The sequence below is a fragment of the Fundulus heteroclitus genome, chromosome 15 (genome assembly GCF_011125445.2).
Source record: "Fundulus heteroclitus isolate FHET01 chromosome 15, MU-UCD_Fhet_4.1, whole genome shotgun sequence".
NCBI classification, from domain to species: domain Eukaryota; kingdom Metazoa; phylum Chordata; class Actinopteri; order Cyprinodontiformes; family Fundulidae; genus Fundulus; species Fundulus heteroclitus.
In genome coordinates, this window is record NC_046375.1 from 11101013 (window position 1) to 11118969 (window position 17957).

The window sequence follows — 17957 nt, forward strand, 5'->3', positions numbered from 1 at the left end:
TGGATGTGTCTTGACGTATAGGTTTGTTGTTGCATTTAGGTGCGTTTGGAGCAAGTGGAGCGATGGCTTGATGGAGTTCAGGAGCTGTTGTCCAGGGACTCTGCAGGCGATGCAGAAAATCTACAGGCAGAACTCAATCAGTGCAAGGTATATAATAATACTTAGATCAATTAAACATTTGAACTAGCTTTTTATTTTTTCTAACCTGACTTCTGTGAGTGGCCATTAATAATATTAGAAGCAGAAGAAACTTCTTCGCACCTATATGAGTGCCGTCACTGTCATTTTAATGATATTTTAAAACAAAGTTATTACTGAGTTGACATTTTAAAATCTATTTAGCATGTTATACTGTCTGGCAGTATAGCATTAAGAATTGCTGTCTTAATGCCAAATTAGAGCCCAACAGATTTGACTTTCACAAGTGGAGCCTTACTGCTTTTGCACAAGTGCTCACCTTGATTTATATATGCATAAACTTTTATCAGATCTTATTCTGGGACTAAATCATGTTCAACGGACACATGAATAGGATGGTAAAAAAAGGAGAGCAAAAGATGAGACAATTTGCTAAAAGCGAGAAAAGGTGACGTAAAACGAGAGAATAAGCAAATACCTTCGGAGGTTGCTTCTACACCTGCAAAGAGAGATATAAAAAGAACAGAAAAACAAACCGATAAATTATTACAGGTGCAATAAACCAACGCCTTGATAACATCGCTGAAAAAAGCACAGTATTATTTAACACCAGATGTATAAAGTGACAGCTAACGTTAATAATAGGGGTTTTCTGTATAGAAGCGATTCTGTAAGCACCTGAATCCAAACACCTGTAAGTGTTTGCGAGAGCGTTACCTTATCAACCATTGCAGTGAGTATGGCTAATGTGACTCCATATGTTTTTCCTTACCATAAGAGAGAGATTTCCTAGAGTCTGCTAGTGTTCCTCAATCCAGCAAAGCTGAAAGCTCAAAAACTGTAATTTTGTTGTACCTTGTCGGCCTTCCTGTTATCTGCTGAAGTATTGCTCTCTTGAAGCTGGAATAAATCACGTGGTGGCAAATAAAGTTTCCTTTTAAACTGACATCACTGTGCTTCCTCCGACTTAATTTTAACCTACTCTCTGATGCTAATAATACATATAAGTATTCTTCCCATAGTGATAACTACATGTTATCATGATCGGAACTGTGCTCAGTGGTCTGGAAAAGATTTTGTGTTTTATTTTCCTTAAAACTTACTGTAGCTGCAGATAAATGTCCACACAGTTATAAAACGTGCTATACACTGACAGATACGCAGTTAATCCTTAACAAAGCTATTGAAAGTGAGTGGCTTTATGATTTTTGAATCTGTGAATTAGTTCAAACATAGTTAGTGCACCTAATTCCCGCCGCTTCCAGGAAATACCGTTTGCCTGGATTTTCTCTCATGAAAAAGAAAATTCTTTCTCAGGATATCCAGTCAGGTCCACATTTAAAGGAAGATGTCACTAATTCCAAAATACTGACTCTTTTTAGCCCAGCGTCTTAAATTTTCATAATCTTTGCCTTGATGTGTTAAAGGCAAAATCTGTGTTTTAGATTTTTAAATGTAAACTTTGCTTTCTGATCTAGGAGTACGTGAATGAGATGGAGGCGATGGAGCGTTCGTTTATGCAGATGGAAGAAAATGTGATGGCTGTGCAGGGAACGGCAGTCCCAGGACTGACCCAGTGGGGGCAGGATAAGTTGGACCAGTGTCAAGAAAGATGGGACAAACTCAGTAAACAGGTGACAAAAACATTATCCTGTGAATTTCAATTTTGAAAAGTGGTTGATTAGGTATTTTATGTTTGTCTTTTCAGTATTAATTTATTCTTATGTATAGATTTCCAGCAGTTAAAATGGTCATTTTGAAGTTTGTTTTTTTTCTGGTTGATTTTTGCTCTCTGACATACCATCAAACGTGAGTAAATTAGGATATCTTAGAAAAATATACATAGGAAATCATTTAAAAATAAATTGCACGTTTTATTTCTAAGTGATGAAAGTTGAATTTATTGAACACAAATTGAAATATTTAGTGTTACTTTTAATCATTAAGTGATACAACTCATGAAAACACAAGATTCTGTTTCTTAAAGAATTAGAATAGTACCTAAAACAAATAAAAAATACAAAATGTTTTTAATCTAGAAAATTTTATATGGGACAACGTACTCTGTAATAGGATTAATTTAGGATTTTACGGTTGTTGGGCAAATAATCACTTATACCCTCCACATCAGGGTTGAGGGTTATAAATGATGGCTTTATGCAAGCATATCTACGGAAAGCTGAGTGGAAGACAAAAAAAGTACAGTCTTACTTGAAATGAGAACCCATTCCAAAGTTTGGGGCAGGTTTTAATTTTCTATTTGTAATGCATGGTTTAAATAGGTCTATTAAATGTTTTGGTATTTATTTGGGAAACCTGCTGGACGTGTTTGCGTGCAGCTCTTGAGCCATCAGGAGCACGTGACTGAGAACCAAGAGAAGCAGGTGGATCTGAAGAAAGACCTGGCAGAGATGCAGGAGTGGATGGCCCAGGTGGACGAAGAGTTTCTGATGAGAGACTTTGAGTATAAAAGTCCCGAGGACTTGGAGGTGTCACTGGAGGAGATGAAGGTAAGGGTGGGAAATTCAGCAAAATATTAGATTAGTGGGATATGATGTTTTGGCTGTTTTGTTCTTCGTACTTACATGTGATCTTTTTGCTAAAGCGGGCTAAAGAGGACGTGCTACAGAAAGAAGTGAAGGTGAAGATCCTGAAGGACAACATCAACTTGCTGGTATCCAGAACATCGCAGCCTGCAGGAGGTTCTGGGCAGGAGTTGACCTCCGAGTTAGACGGCGTGCTCGCCAACTACCACAAACTGTGCGACCGCCTCAAGAGCAAATGTCACACTCTGGAGGTAATGGTGAATTCTTTCTTAGTGTATCCTATTAAAAAAAAAAAAACAACAACACAAAAGTTGCCTGTGAAGTTCCACTTGAAAATATACTCATTTTAGAAATGTAAACTCATACCAGCATCATGGTTTTTAAATTTAGGGCAGAAAGCTTTGCCCGGTTTTAGATCTGAAGTTGCGTTCCCTCTCAAAAAAGCTATATTTCAATTATTTATGCAACAGTGACCTGATATAACGTTGGTTAGCTCATTTCATGGCAATCCTGGGGCTTTATTTCCCTAATTTACATGCAGAATATAGGTCTGAAATCTCACTGCATTAACATTCATGTATATTTGAATCGGTTTGTCATTTGATTTTGCTTTTTCTTATGTTTTCCTTTTTTATTGATTCATTAATCTAAATGCATGCACTCTGCAGGAGGTCTGGTCTTGTTGGATGGAGCTGCTTCAGTACCTGGACATGGAGCAGGGCTGGCTCAACACTGTAGAGGAGAAACTGCAAGCCACTGAGAACGTACCAGAGAGCACCGAGATGGTTAATGAAGCTCTGGAGGTACTCAGTTATACGCCGTCTCATTAAGTTTGTGAAGAACTGACTTAATTAGGTTGAAGGATGCTGATGGGGGTTGTAGCCAGGATGGATAAACACTTTTCCACTTAATATTGCCCTATTTAAGATAACGTTATACAGCATTTATATAATTACAGGACATTTACACCAACATGGTGAATTTATATATAAAAAAATTCTCCCAAAATACGTTCTGTATGGCTCTGGGCTTTGCCAAAAGAAAATAAATACTAATATACTTGTATAACAGACGTACCCACTCATTGTGTAAGAGCAGCTACTTCATGAATATGGAACTCGTAATAATGTCATTTGACTTGCATGTTTTTGCGTATGATTTAAATTTTCCTAAATGCAGAAATGGTGTGTTTAAAAATTGTTTCACTTTCGCAGCATAATGCATTAGTTTGTTAAATTTAATTCACAAGAAATAATTATTCGCTATATTAAACAGTCACATAAAGTCAAATGTTTTTCCGAAGTTGCCGGAGAGAAATGTTAGTCGACTATTCTTTATGTAGCTGTTTCAGTTTCCAGGAGGTTTGTGAGCATTTACTTTTCTTTTTTTAAAGGGAATTTTGTTTTTAGATGCAGGTTTTCCAGCCAAAGCTACACTGATTGAGTTTTTTTTTTGTTGATCCAACCACATTGGGAACTTGTTTAGAAATTGGTGCTCGATGAGATTTTGGGAGCTGTCTTTAATCTTTTAAACTTCAAACTAATTGATGAATGGATTGTTATAGTGAAAGCTTTGGAGCTCTGCCAATTTCTACCAATATTAGCGGAAAACTCTGAGTGAAAAAGACGTGCCGTCTCTTTAAGACGGCCTGGAAGAACAATAAGGCTGTGAAAGGGAGCTTCTAGACTGCTAGAAAACACAAAATAATCACTGAAATTCATTGGAATCTCATTTAAATACACTTTTATAACTATTCACAAATATATTCTAACTTTTTATCGCCCTAAAAACCTCTCAGAACTCCGATATTTATATTTTTATAATTATTTATTCTACTTCTTATTATTTTGGTCTTTATTTTATTATTGATGTTCATTTTCAGCATAACTATACTAATTTAAACTAAACTTATAAAAATGTATGTTAGCTATTCATTTTGCCCCCGTAAAAGTATAGCTTGAATAAATAATTTAAAGCCAAGAGTTCAGTGTATATACATTTTAGCCCCATGGAAGAGAAGAAAGTTGCCTCCCAGAGACAAATAATTTCATTATAGGGAGAATTAAAGGTTAATAACCTCATTTGTCTTTGATTTGCCTTCCAAATTTCTTTTGCTCTGACTTGCTGTGCTGCTATATCTGTAAACTGCCTGCAGCCCGTCTGTCAAAACCACTTTCGTCACTGCGCTGCTTCTGTAGCATCACATCGGGATGACATAAACTGAAGACCCTTGAAGTCAACGTTTCTCCTTCTTGTCCATGTCCTTCTCATCAAATGTTTAAGGCTAATTTCTGCCCTTATTTTCTTCCCCTCCGCCCCGACAAGTCAGTCCGTCTTTCCTGCTCTCCGTTTGTTTTCCTCCCAGTTTTTTAATTAGACCCCCCCCCCCCCCCCCCCCCCCCCTCCGTCCAGTGGGAGGGGGCTGTCACTCTCTGTCCATTACCTCCGGGAAGGAAAAGAGCATTTAATGAACCTACATAAACAACGCTGGAGCCAAACATGTGTCGTCACTCAAGAAGCTCACTCCCTTGGTCGTGTCTCTTTTGTCCGTCTCTAATTGTACTTTTTTCCCGATCCAGCAGATTCTGCATCTTCCATCAGTTTATTTTTTGTTTTTTTTGCCATTGTTATTTTTTCTGCTTGTCGCCGGATTTCCTCCGTCTTTTGGTTGTTCTTAAGCGACAGGTTTTGGTCTGTTTTTACATGCTGCTTCGGTTTCTTTGGCAAGTTTATTTTTAAACCGTATTGAAACTTCTACAATTTGTCTCTTTTTTTTTTTTATCTTTGTAATTAAATTTGTGAGTGGATGCATTGTTGCCCCGTTGCTCATGCTTCTGTCCCATCTCTCCCAACTTCCCGACAGTCTTTGGAGGGCGTGCTCCGGCACCCCGGAGACAACCGCACGCAGATCAGAGAGCTGGGCCAGACGCTGATAGACGGCGGCATACTTGATGAACTCATCAGCGAAAAACTTGAGGCCTTCAATTCCCGCTACGACCAGCTCAGCCATCAGGTTTGTTTGTCTTTGTGTTTTCTTTTCTGTCAACTTATTTGGGTTATCGGTCAATTTTGCAGCATAAATGTATAGAAAGGTTTCTCCTTAAATGTTTCCCACACATACTGAAAATTATCAGTGGTTAATATTTGTATGGTATATAATTAATATAGAGGTGCATCTCAGAGAATTGGGTATCAACAAAAACTACGATTGTTTCAGTAAATAAAAATAAAAAGTGAAACTCAGTTTATAGGAACATTACCGACACTGTGATATTTCAACAATTTATTTCTGTTATTTTTGATGATAATGATTCTTTTTTTCCCCCCAGAAAATTAGAACCTAGGACCAATAATAAAAAAAAAGGATTTTTAACACAGCCATAATTCAGGTTGCTTTAATAGCATCCTTCAGCTCCTGCACTTCCGCAGGAGTATCCTCTCTCCAGCGCCCATAACCAGGTGTCCCTTTAAAACAGGTTTTGATTGTGCCTATTATGCTTCTACTATCTGTTCAGATTTAAATACTTTGGATATTTTTCCAGACGCAGTACTCCGCACATGTTTTAATCCGTCTCCTTGAGGGCAGACTTTCTTTTAGAGTGATCTTTTTCTGTAGATTTGCAGATTTCCTTTATTAATTTATTAAACCTTACTCTGACTGGCAGGAAAATCCTCCTAAACTTACCATACATCAGAGATCATCAGTTTAATTCAGTTTACTTTTATAGTGCCAGTACAAATAAAATGTACATGCATCTTTCGTTCAATGCAGTTATATAGATTCAAAGTAAAATGAATAAGCAGTTGATAGTGTGACTAATGCAAAAAAAATTTTTAGCTTCAAAGATCCGTTAGCTGGAAATCTGACATCCAAAATATAATTTAAAGGATGATGTCCTTTAAATCATGTCTTAAAGACACAATGTTCATATGCTGCTGATCTACTGGGGAAACCAATCAATTAAAATAAATATTAAAGCTACCGACCACGACAGCTTTTAAAGAAAAACGTCCCACTTTTTGGAAGGAAAGTGTTTAATTTATATTTTTCCAATTGTTTTTTGAGTATTCACAAATTTTATTTGCTGAATTTAACACCGATAACAGGAAAAAACAGCTTCAGTCTGTCAATCTTTAAAGTAAAAAATGTAAAAACTTAGGATCTTTTTCACCAGTTCACCATAATTTTGCAACAGAAGCAGTTTAGCTCGGCTGCTGCTCCATCCTACCATCGTTCAGCCGCTGCAGTTTACATCTGAGGCGCTGGAGCTGCATGCGGGGAGGATGGCCGCCCTCGCCACTGTCAGTGGGGGCTGGTAATCCTGCTGTGCAATTTATGCATAAACTCTCTGAATCTCCCAGTTTACATTGTTTCAATTATTTACAACCGAAAAGTGCGACAATGTAATTGTCCGTCGACGTAGCCCTGACCCAATTTAATCCCCGTCAGTAAACCATAAACATTCAAAGTGACTGAAATTACTACTTGACATAAATCCCTCTGTGTGCAATGAATTCATTTAATATAATATTTTTAATTTGACATTGATTTACTGCAGTCAGTTAACTCTGTGGTATCCTACTCTGTTGAGATGCTCCTGTGTCTTATATATTGTACATGTGGTATTTTATCACTTTTTTGCTATACTCTTACTGTCACTCTGTTTCTGTGAAACTTAAGCTTTTGTTCAGGTATCCATCTTTATTTTATTTTCTGGGTAAAATAATTAATGATACTAAGCTCTGTATCTTTTGTTAATTGAAGCTGTTTTGGGGAAATTTGCACATGCTCTGCGTGGAACCGAGCAAATTACGTTAAAATCCAGATTTTAAAGCCCCAGCCGCTGTCTGTGTCGTTGTTTTAGGCGTTGAACCGGCAGATCGGCCTCGAGCAGCAGCTGCAGACACTAAAGGAGAATGAGCAGGCCCTTCAAGCGCTGCAGGAGTCCCTGAACCAGCTGGACCACACACTAACCTCCTACCTCACTGATCGAGTCGACGCGTTCCAGCTCCCCCTGGAGGCACAGGTAAGCCTCCTCCACATCGTAAAGTCCTGGGATCGAGTTCAAGTTTACAGATGCCGGGTTCTGTTTACAGACTCAGGTGGTGAAAATCCGGGTTCCTGCACAGTGTAGAAAAGTCTGTAATTTGATTAAAGTATTTTCCAGGTCTTGATGATTATGGAAAACAAATTAAGAGTCTGCAAGAAGAGTATTTCCAGGCATTTTTACCTCTTCCGTTATATAAATGTCGTCCTTCCTTCTGTCCTTACCTCTTTGTCTTTCCCTCATTCCTAGCATACTTCCTTCTATCATCCCTTATTCCCTCCCTCCTTTGTCCTTGCTTTCTTATCTCCCTCTCACGTCCCTCCTTGTTACCTTTTTGGTGCTTTTATACTCGTTCAAGAATCAAGAATCTGTATTGACATTATCTGTTACCATGATGACATTTTTAAGGTGACAGACAGCCTACCTTCCTTCCTTTTTTTAATTTGTCCTTTTGTGTCCTTTCTTTCCCTTCATCCTTACTATCTTTTCATCCATTTGTCTTCCCTATGTCCTTCCTTGCTCCCTTTCGTCCATTCTTTTCTTCCTAGTCTCCTACCTTTCATCACCTTCCTTTTTGATCTGTTCTTTCTAGCATTTCGGTTTCTGGTTTCACATATAAAGCCTGTACACTCGATATATCTACCGTACATTCATAGCGAGCTTCAGTGTTTTCTTTTTTTAAATTGACGTAAAGGAACCTGAACTCCGGAAAATCGAGGCTGAAAAAGTCTGGAACTGTTACATCTAAAATGCATAGGAAGCGTTAAAAGTATAAACTACTAAAACCGATGGATCGGTTTCATTCGATCCTTTTTAAGAGTTTACTTTTCTACCAAAACCTGTAAAATCGATCAGTTAAATTAGGGCATGTTTTTACTTGAAACACTCACCTGCGCCCTTTTTTACTTCTCCTTCAGACCATCGGCGCAGAGATTGCCGCTCATGAGGTCACAGTAGAGGAGATGAAGAGAAGGAATGTGACCAACTTACCTCCTCCCACCGCTGAGGGCAAATCTGCCCGCGGTGGGACTATTCTGGAGCAGCTGCAGGTAACACTGACTCCTACTGGACAATGTTGGGAACTGCTTGTTCCTCTTGTTCAAGGCTTCTATTTCACTGCACAGTATTATTAAAGCAAAAGATGTTTCTTTATTTTTTTCTATTTCTTAGGTCTAGGTTGTTCAAAGACAATAGAAATGTGCAACTTGACTAACATTTGGTTTGATCCCTGCAGAGGAAACTGAGGGAGATCTCCACAAAGTACCAGCTGTTCCAGAAGCCTGCCAATTTCGAGCAGCGCATGTTGGACTGCAAACGGGTTCTGGACGGCGCTCAAGCCGACCTACATGTTCTGGTTGTCAAAGATGTGGAACCGGAAATAATCCAGTCCCACCACAGCGGTTGCATGGTGAGGAACCCGTGCTTTCTTGGTCAGCGCTGTGCCTCAACTACTTAGTTTCTCATAGAACGTTGTCTTTTTAGCTCATTTTAAGCAAATAACAAGGTAATTAAATGATTCCTAATTAATTACCTCTGCACCTTCCTACCTGCGTGTGTGGACAGAAACGGTACAGTTTTAAAAACAATAATTGGATGCATATGTTTTCATTTATTGTTGAGTTTCTCTAATCCACCCTGGGTCAACTGGGCAAGGGGCATTTATCCAGATATTAGTGGGAGTGTGTCTATAACCTGCATGTAAAAACTCAACGTGGTGCAGATTAAAGAAAATCCACATTAAAGAGAAACTTGTGACCCTTATTCCTGTTTTAAAGTAGTTATAGTAAAAAATAAATCAGACTTTCAGGTGATTCCATCACATGAGTTAACTTCGGACCTTACCTGTATGCGTCTGTTTATTTATTTTTTTTACGAGGAAGGTAAAATGTGCCATTTTGCTTTATAGAAATTGTATAAGTTGCTGAGTGAGGTGAAGCTGGAGGTGGAGACGGTGATAAAAACAGGCCGTCAGATTGTGCAGAAACAGCAGACGGAGAACCCCAAAGCCATGGATGAACAGATTACTGCTCTGAAGCTGCTCTACAATGACCTGGGGGCTCAGGTAATTAAAGGGTATTTGTGTTTTTAGAGTAAAAAGCTATTTTACGATATGTCATCTCTTTCTGGATAAGAACTGGATTTTGCAGCCTTTCAGTCCTTCCAGTTTCTGGTTCCTCCATAAGCCATCATCCTAAATCCCACCCACTGAGCTAGAAATATCTAGTCCATGGGGACTTTTGGTATTTTCTATTTAAAAAGAATGGAAAAAGACAGAGAAGTCTGAAAAGTTGAGTCTGGGGAGGTGTGGAGTTTCATGAGAACTGCGTGACGCCTTGTCTTTGTCTTCACAGGTAACTGAGGGCAAGCAGGACCTGGAAAAAGCCTTGTCGCTCTCTCAGAAGTTTCATAAAGAGAGCGCTGCCCTGCAGGAATGGCTGAGCACTAATGAAGCTCCACTCCAGCACAAGAACAGCTGTGGAGACATGCCAGCTGACATCGAGGCTGAGATCAGATGGGCTAATGTTAGTGGACGTTCATTAAAAGCTTGCGTTACGGCAGACTTTCTCTAACCTTTGTGATCGTCTATATTCCCAAGCTGTGTTCAGCAAAAAAATTAAGAAAAGTAATCTGTTTCACCAGAGGCTGTAGAACACAGACCTGCATCATTTCTCTTTCTAATTTTCCTGTTATTTCACTTCTTTTGTATTATATTTTTATGGATGCAGTCTATCTAGATGTCAGATTTGCTGCCAGTTATTATATTAGGATGTTAAAGTCGGGTTGTTTAACTGTTACTCGTGCCGCGCTTTTAAGTTTGAGTGTTTAGGTTTCATTTGATCTGTAAATAACTAAAATGTGTTCCCGGATCAGGGCCTGCTCAAGGAGTCGGAGCGTCGGAAGGCGGAGCTGTCCCACCTGACGGAGATCAGCGCAGGTCTGCAGACGCTGGTGGAGGGCAGCGAGGCTCAGCTGGAGGGCAAACTCTGCGGCCTCAACGAAGCCTGGGGCCGCGTGCGCACCTGGACCGAAGACTGGCTCAGTGCTGTTCTGGTCAGGACAAATACGGGAACACAGAGCATGTCTTTATTTAATTGAGGTTGTCAGAGAAAGCAGAATATTCCGGCTGCTTAATGTCGAGTAACGATGCTCGGCACACTTTAAACCGAGCAGAAAAATAAAAACTACTTTTAAATGATAAGTCCAAAAGAGCCTAATGATCATGACTTTTACAACTGCTTATGTATTCCTTATTGTCTATCTGCTTTTTACTAAAATTAATACTTTTATTTTTTTCACTTAATTTTTATTTCAATTTTTTGCAACTTATACAGACATATACATACAAGCCCACCTTCAGTCTGCCATTTGTCACTTACAATATACTTAGAGGAAAAAAAAAATACTTTGAAAATATATGCATCGGGTTAAACTAAAGTAAAGTAGGTCACATGGTTAAACATGTGTAACTTACAAGCAAATATAGTTAGTAAATAAGTAAGCAAAATTAATACTTTTTAAAATGCATCAAAAGACTATAGCAAACAAAATCATCATTTCTTCAGTAGCTATCTATACTTTGCAGGTTTGAAATTCAACAAAAAAAAAAAACGAATAGATTTTGAATACCAATTCAGTATTAAATATCGTTTTGCGTAATCAGTTTCCCTTTGCAAACAACACCAAGTGAGTTTTTTTTCTTCTTCGTGTGTGCGTGCAGAGTCACCGGAATGAGGTGGAGATTTTCGATGAGAACTTGGCTCACATCAGCACCTGGCTCTACCAGACCCAGATCCACCTGGACGAGGCCGAGCGGCTGCCTCCTGCCGAGAGGGACAAAGTGTTAAAGGTAGAAAGCAAAGCAATATGGTTCCCCTTTAAAAACACCACATCAGTACAAAGGATTTGTAATGATCCGCATGTTTAGAAATGGTCCACAGCATGTAAAAAGTGCAAGAAGTTAATGTCTCATGATATTTTTCACGTTTACTGAGGTTCAGAGTATTTTCTTTGATTCTGAGGTCTCAGAACTATTTAGGTATGCCGATTTGTGCCTTGTAAAATCTAACAGAGTTCAAAATAGTTTATTTAAACTTGTTGCTCCTGCAGAATTAATGTTTTTTTTTACCGTGCTTCCAATCTTTGGATTTTGTAAACCGCCGACCTGCCTCTACTGATTTGAGCAAATTCAGATTTTTCTTCCCGTGCCAAAAATAATCCCTTTGAATCTAGTTAAACAGAGGCGTTGTAGTACTTAAACAAAAGGAAGGGTGTTTAAGTCCCACCTATAATCTATACTTGGTTACTTTCTGTGAAAATTGAAAAAAATTACATTTGTCATAAACTCTTTTATGTAAAAAAAGGGATTCTGTTATTCCCTGAAAAATAATCATAGATTAAAAGCCTCAAACTTCACGGACAGATCCATAAAAATGTAACCTATTCAAAACCAAATAAAGGTTAACTCTTTTAATCCTTTACAAGACAATTTCTAGAATGTATATATTTTTTTATCTGCAAGGTCAATTGAACATAAACGGGAGCTGCGTCCAAACTGCTATTTGAGGGAAAATATGCTTTGTTCACATGTGTGATTGTTAAAATGTTAATTTATTTTATGTAATTCACCAGAGACAAAAAATAGCCTATGATAGTTGATCATAATAATAATCAATTATCATAGGCTGATTTTTTTTTTTTTTTTTGTTGACAAACTGAGCTGGTGTCACACTGTGTGCGAAAGAGAGAGAGAGCCAGAGGGTGGTAGAGCTCTGCAGATCAACAGGATCTCACTAATATTTCAAAATAAAGGCAAAATGATTTCAAAATGTGACATTTCAAACCGGTGGTGTCCAGATATTTTGCCACAAAACCCAAAAGTAATTCAGCTGGAAAAATTCAGAGCCCACCAAAGACCACTGCGGTTACTTGGCGGAATAGAGAAAATGTACTTTAGTCAACTTAGGCAGATTAAAGTTTTATAGTTTCCAAAAGCTAGTCCTTTTAAAATAAAGAATACCACAGTGTCGTTTATTTCCTGATGTCCTTGGGCATTTCTCTTTTTCTACCAGATGTGATCAAAATGTGAGCGTGCCTTTCTGGGTACTGGCTCTAAAAACATGTCGATATGTGAAAATTAGCATGCACTGCAACTTTATACTATTTTATGATTTATAGTGCATTTACATGCAGTCTCTTGTGGATGCGCTTTCTTTCTATACACATCAGTTCAGAGTGAGAATAATGGCACAGGGGATAAAAAAAAAATGAACAGCTGCCTTGTGGTCTGTTCCCAGAGCATGCAGGAGGAGCTGGAGGTGATCGGTCTGCGCGTGGACAACGTCAGGGACCAAGCAATCATCCTGATGACCAGCAGGGGGCCCGCCTGTCGGGATGTTGTCGAGCCCAAGCTGACAGAGCTGAACTGCAACTTTGACAAAGTTTCACAGCACATAAAATCTGCCCAGGTACAGCAACATGAAATATGTGGCTAAGAGATTTAACTTCCGATGAAACGCTGTCTTGCTCAGCCAGTTTATTTATTCATCACCAACCCCCCTCTGACGAGCAGGCGATGTTCAGCCTGGAGTCAGGAGATTTCGAAATAAATCAAGAGCCACCTCAGGAGGCGCCACACGCCTTTGATTATAACCGGCTTTAATGCTTTTAGTCTTCGGCGTGGACTAAATTCTGACTAATTACTCCATGCATACTGGATATCGGCAGAAAGTTTTAAGACGAGGCTCAGTTTGTGCTCCTCTGTATTTGAAGACGCAGTCGGATAATTACTCCTGTGTTTGAAGCTCGGACCGACTCGCCCTCGGGTTTGTTTTTGCTCCCTCTAATCAGGTCACTCGCAGTCAGGAGAGCCGAGCAGGAAGTCAGCCTGAGCCGGCTCACGCCGTGTTCCCCACTGAGATAAAGGACCTTCAGGCGGAGCTGCAGAACAAGCTGAGGACTCTACATGAGCAGGAGGAACCAGTGAACATCCTTGACGATGATAAGGTACTCAAGGTTACGAGGATTCATTTAATTGTTTAAATCTTGAAGCAAAAGAGATTTTATAACCTGCTTTACAAGGGGGGAAAAAAAGACATTTTCTTCTGCCTCGTTGGAGATTTTTTTTTTCCAGCTTCTTCAGGTTTCTTGAGCACAGAGAGAAATATTGACCTCAGTTATTCTCTTTATTATGTTTTATGAGATGTGCCGTAAAGCCTAACCTGGGCTTCAGGCTATATACAGTAAAGCTGCCACCTGATAAGGCCAGCTCGGATTGGGAGCTTCAAAGTTTAACAAGTTAGCAAATCAATCGGCGCTATCACGGTTTACAACCATAAATACACTCGCTGGCAGACAAAGTCAGACCAATCCGAACGGAGGTCATTGTCCCAGTCAGGAAGCTCTTTGTTTACCGCTGTACAACTTCTGCAGCCTGTCTCACTTCATACCTTTAGAGGAGCTTCAAGACACATTTTTTAAAAATTTTTTTTTTATAAATTTGACTGGCGGGAATCGTAATGCCTTAATGTCGAGGACTTTCTTTGTTTTCCCCTGCACCAGATGGACGAGGAGAAGGCCCACGTGGAGGAGTTGCTGCGAAGAGGAGACGAGCTGCTGCAGCAGACTTCGGATGAGGCTCAGAGGGAGGAGTTGAGAGTGATGCTGCTCAGGTTGCAAAGCCAATATTCTGCTCACAGGGTGAGACGAATACGCAGATCACGTCTTCTTTAGTTCTGCAAAATGAATTGAATGTATGCCTCTGTTTAAATAAAAAAAAATGTCTGCTCACGGTTTTCTCTTGGTTGTGTTTCTGCGCGTTTTAGGACCTTGTCAGAGTTAGGCAGCTCGCTGTCACTGAGAGGTCGTCATCTGCTCACATCTTCACGGATCAGACGGACTTTCCCGCCGAGGTAAGTGACGGAGTTTCAGTTTCAAAACCGATAACACATTTACTCAAAGAAATTATAGCTTAGGGGGGAAAAAATCTGTCAAAACAAACTCTTGGAAGTTATTGACATCTCTCTGGCTTTATGAGGCGTAAAGTAATGAATTGCTGGGCACGGCTATGGCACACAATGTAGAGCACACGACCTGTTCGGGGACCTCAGTCCTCACCAAGGGCCTCCCGGGTTGGAGTCCCGGTCCGTGGACCTTGGCCGCACGTCTTCCTCCTCTTTCGCTTTCTCTTTCAACCCCATTTCCTGTCAACCTGCTGTCAAATAAAAGCCACTAGTGGCAAAAAAATAATGAATTGCCGTCCCTCCCCCAGGTGTTGGTGCACACACTGCAAAAACAGAGCTAAAAATAATTACAATTTTCTTGAAATGAGTGTATTTGTACTCGATTTGAGCAGGTAAATAAGATTGTCTGCCAATTGAAAGAGTAATTTTACCCCTACACTGCAAAAATAGAACTAAAAATAAGAAAATATTTCTTGAAATTAGAGTATTTTTCCTTGGATTTGAGCAGGTAAATAAGGTTATTTGCCAATGGAGTAAGTTTTTTTTACACTTAAAATCGAAACAATTCATCTCCATCATCTTTTTTCAAGTGCAGTATATCTAGTTATCTTATTTTAGGGATAAAAATACTCATTCCATTGGCAGATAATCTTATTTACCTGCTTAGATCAAGGAGAAATACATTAATTTCAAGAAAATTTTACTTATTTTTAGTTCTCTTTTTGCAGTGTAAAATTATATATATATATATATATATATATATATATATATATATATATATATATATATATATATATATATATATATATATATAGATTAGAGTTAGATAAGTCTAAGTCATAATGCACTTGAAATAAGTTGATGGAGATGAGTTGTTCCTATTTTAAGTGCAAAAATCTTATTCCATTTGCAGATTGTGTTATTAACCTACTCAGATAAAGTACAAATACACTAATTTCAAGGAAATTTTAACTTATTTTTAGTTAAGTTTAGTCTGTTTTTGCAGTGCACTGCCAGTCAGCTGGCTGAATTAAAGCGCCTTCACTGACAAGAAAGGCATATTCAGTTGTTGGGAAATGTTTCCAGTTGAGGAAAAGACTAATAGGGTTTGCTGTTTACATTGAAATGAAAGGGAAAGTAAAAAGAGTGATCATCAAAATACGTAATACTTTGAGCTAGACCGAACATTCTCAATTGTAACTTGTAATTTTGTCCTATTTATAAATAAAATAACTTCATCTGCATCAACCACCTGTGCTGGGGGGCCCACATCATTTTTGTAATCGCTGTTTGGGGCCCACACAAAATCAGTCCAGGGGCTGCAAATAGACCCCGAAGTCAGACATCTTTATTGTGCGCGCGGTCACGGCCATCCAAAGCTGATTCTGATTGCCCTGTGATGCAGGAGATGTTTGCAACAGGACACAGCAGCACCCAGACCCTCACGCCTTCTGACTACCTGGTGGAGATCAACAAGGTTCTCCTCTCCATGGCCGACAACGAGCTGCTCCTGAACTCCTCAGAGCTTAACGGGGGGCTTTACGAAGACTTTCCCAGCCAGGAGGACACTCTGAAGGTGGGCTTCGTTCCTAAATATTTAATCAGGAGTTAATATAGAGATGTGTGTGAATATTTTTTGCACGCCGCCTGCACAAATCGCTCTCAGCTGGACCCCACTGCTGTCGGATGATAACCTGCCGCCTTTGCTAAACTTATGCAGTGTCCCCCTGCTAAGCGGTCTCGTTGTTTCCTCGTTTCATTCCTGGAATATTTTTTCCCCAGACTATTAAAGATAATTTGGAGCATCTGAGCGAGCAGGTCACAGGGATCCACGAGCGGCAGCCGGAGGCCATGCTGGATGCTTCCCCGGATGACGTGGTTCAGATAGGAGACAGCCTCGCTCAGCTCAACGCCGAGTGGGACCGCCTCAACCGCATGTACAGCCAGCGCAAAGGGTACGCTCCACTTCACACACCGACTCAAACTAGAGTACGTTCTAAAGTGACGGAGGAGAACATCGAGGAAGCCGATGCGCGTGAGAATCTCTGAGTCGGGACTTTTGGTGAAATCTGCAGGGAGATGGAGGGCCAGCTGTCGGTGGATAAATATAGAGCGGTATATGATGCAGCACACGCTGCCTGACCTTCAGTCGTACCCGCGCAGTTCTTGGGCATAAACAATCTCAGGCTCCATTCACAGATTCATTCCTATAAGTAAACACACGGACAGTGGGTGACATTGACCACCGGCATCCTAATTTCTAGAACGTAAGCGGTCTTTGTTTGCAGACTGAAGTGGGTGCAGAGGTGTAAGTAAGCCCGTGAGAAAATGTCCAGATTGCAGGTAAACACCAAAGCACTCCGTCTGCGATCGCAGAAACGTCTGGGTGTCCCTGTAAATAAGAAGGATGGAGATTGTTTTGTACAACAGCTCATCAAAAACGAATTTCCTCAACTTGTCTCTCTTATAACTCCTGTTCTCCTCAAAGAGATGCAGCAGGATGAGCAGCGTGATAAACCTAAGGTTTCTTTTCGTATTTAAGTTAATACTGCTGGGCTATATTTCAATATTCAGCAGCGCCACTTTGAGCTTTTTGCTGGTTTCAGGGCTTCCTGGTTGTCATAGATTTCTTCAACAGAGATCAAATTATCTTTTTTTTTCTTTAGTTTCCTACTGAATGAAGAGGATTTAGTTCTTGGAGGGCAGAATAAATTTAGTCTCACGACAAGCTCCGAAACCTGGAAAGATGACAAAAAGTAGGGCTAACAACGTTAAAAATATATCAGAAAATGAAACGATTCCCACTGTTTTTTTCCCCCTGCTGTGAATCCATAAGCTGCTTTTGCTGGCTCGGTCAGCCAATATGCTATTTCCTTATGATATGACCTATAACCAACTTCATTGAGATAAAAATGTGGATTTTTATTTTTTTTAATTAATTATTAATAAGCTGAATAAGAATCATATTTTTTTTTATTTTAAATTGAAGTTACTAGTTAATCTGTTAGTGTCCCTAAAATAATTCCTGTTTTGGAGAGGGATAATTTTTCAGTTTACAATAAGAGAACCTAAAAATCATCTTTTTTTCTGTTTTTGCATTCAAAGCGTACCAGAAGTGTTGTAGTCTGCCATCCACCCTTTATGCACACAGTATTCCCCTCCTTCTCATTTCCTGTCCATTTACTCTCAGTAAGAGGCCCACAGTGACTTCAAATCCTAACAAACACAAAAGCAGGATATTTGTGTAGTTTTATTTTAACTAGTTA

At 39.5% G+C, this 17957-nt stretch overlaps 1 protein-coding gene across 7 annotated transcripts in view; it reads left to right on the plus strand.

Annotated features, from left to right (window-relative positions):
• Window positions 1-17957, plus strand: part of utrn (utrophin) — a 242331-nt gene that overhangs the window by 57787 nt on the left and 166587 nt on the right. For all 7 annotated transcript variants that reach the window (XM_036147379.1, XM_036147378.1, XM_036147377.1 and 4 more), the window contains 19 exons: window positions 40-147; window positions 1617-1772; window positions 2478-2648; window positions 2744-2935; window positions 3353-3487; window positions 5548-5697; window positions 7550-7711; window positions 8650-8781; window positions 8967-9140; window positions 9639-9794; window positions 10084-10254; window positions 10604-10783; window positions 11451-11579; window positions 13027-13197; window positions 13580-13735; window positions 14291-14428; window positions 14554-14640; window positions 16097-16267; window positions 16474-16646. In XM_036147379.1, the coding sequence (XP_036003272.1) occupies window positions 40-147; window positions 1617-1772; window positions 2478-2648; window positions 2744-2935; window positions 3353-3487; window positions 5548-5697; window positions 7550-7711; window positions 8650-8781; window positions 8967-9140; window positions 9639-9794; window positions 10084-10254; window positions 10604-10783; window positions 11451-11579; window positions 13027-13197; window positions 13580-13735; window positions 14291-14428; window positions 14554-14640; window positions 16097-16267; window positions 16474-16646 (2912 nt within the window). The remainder of the gene's footprint in view (window positions 1-39; window positions 148-1616; window positions 1773-2477; window positions 2649-2743; window positions 2936-3352; window positions 3488-5547; window positions 5698-7549; window positions 7712-8649; window positions 8782-8966; window positions 9141-9638; window positions 9795-10083; window positions 10255-10603; window positions 10784-11450; window positions 11580-13026; window positions 13198-13579; window positions 13736-14290; window positions 14429-14553; window positions 14641-16096; window positions 16268-16473; window positions 16647-17957) is intronic.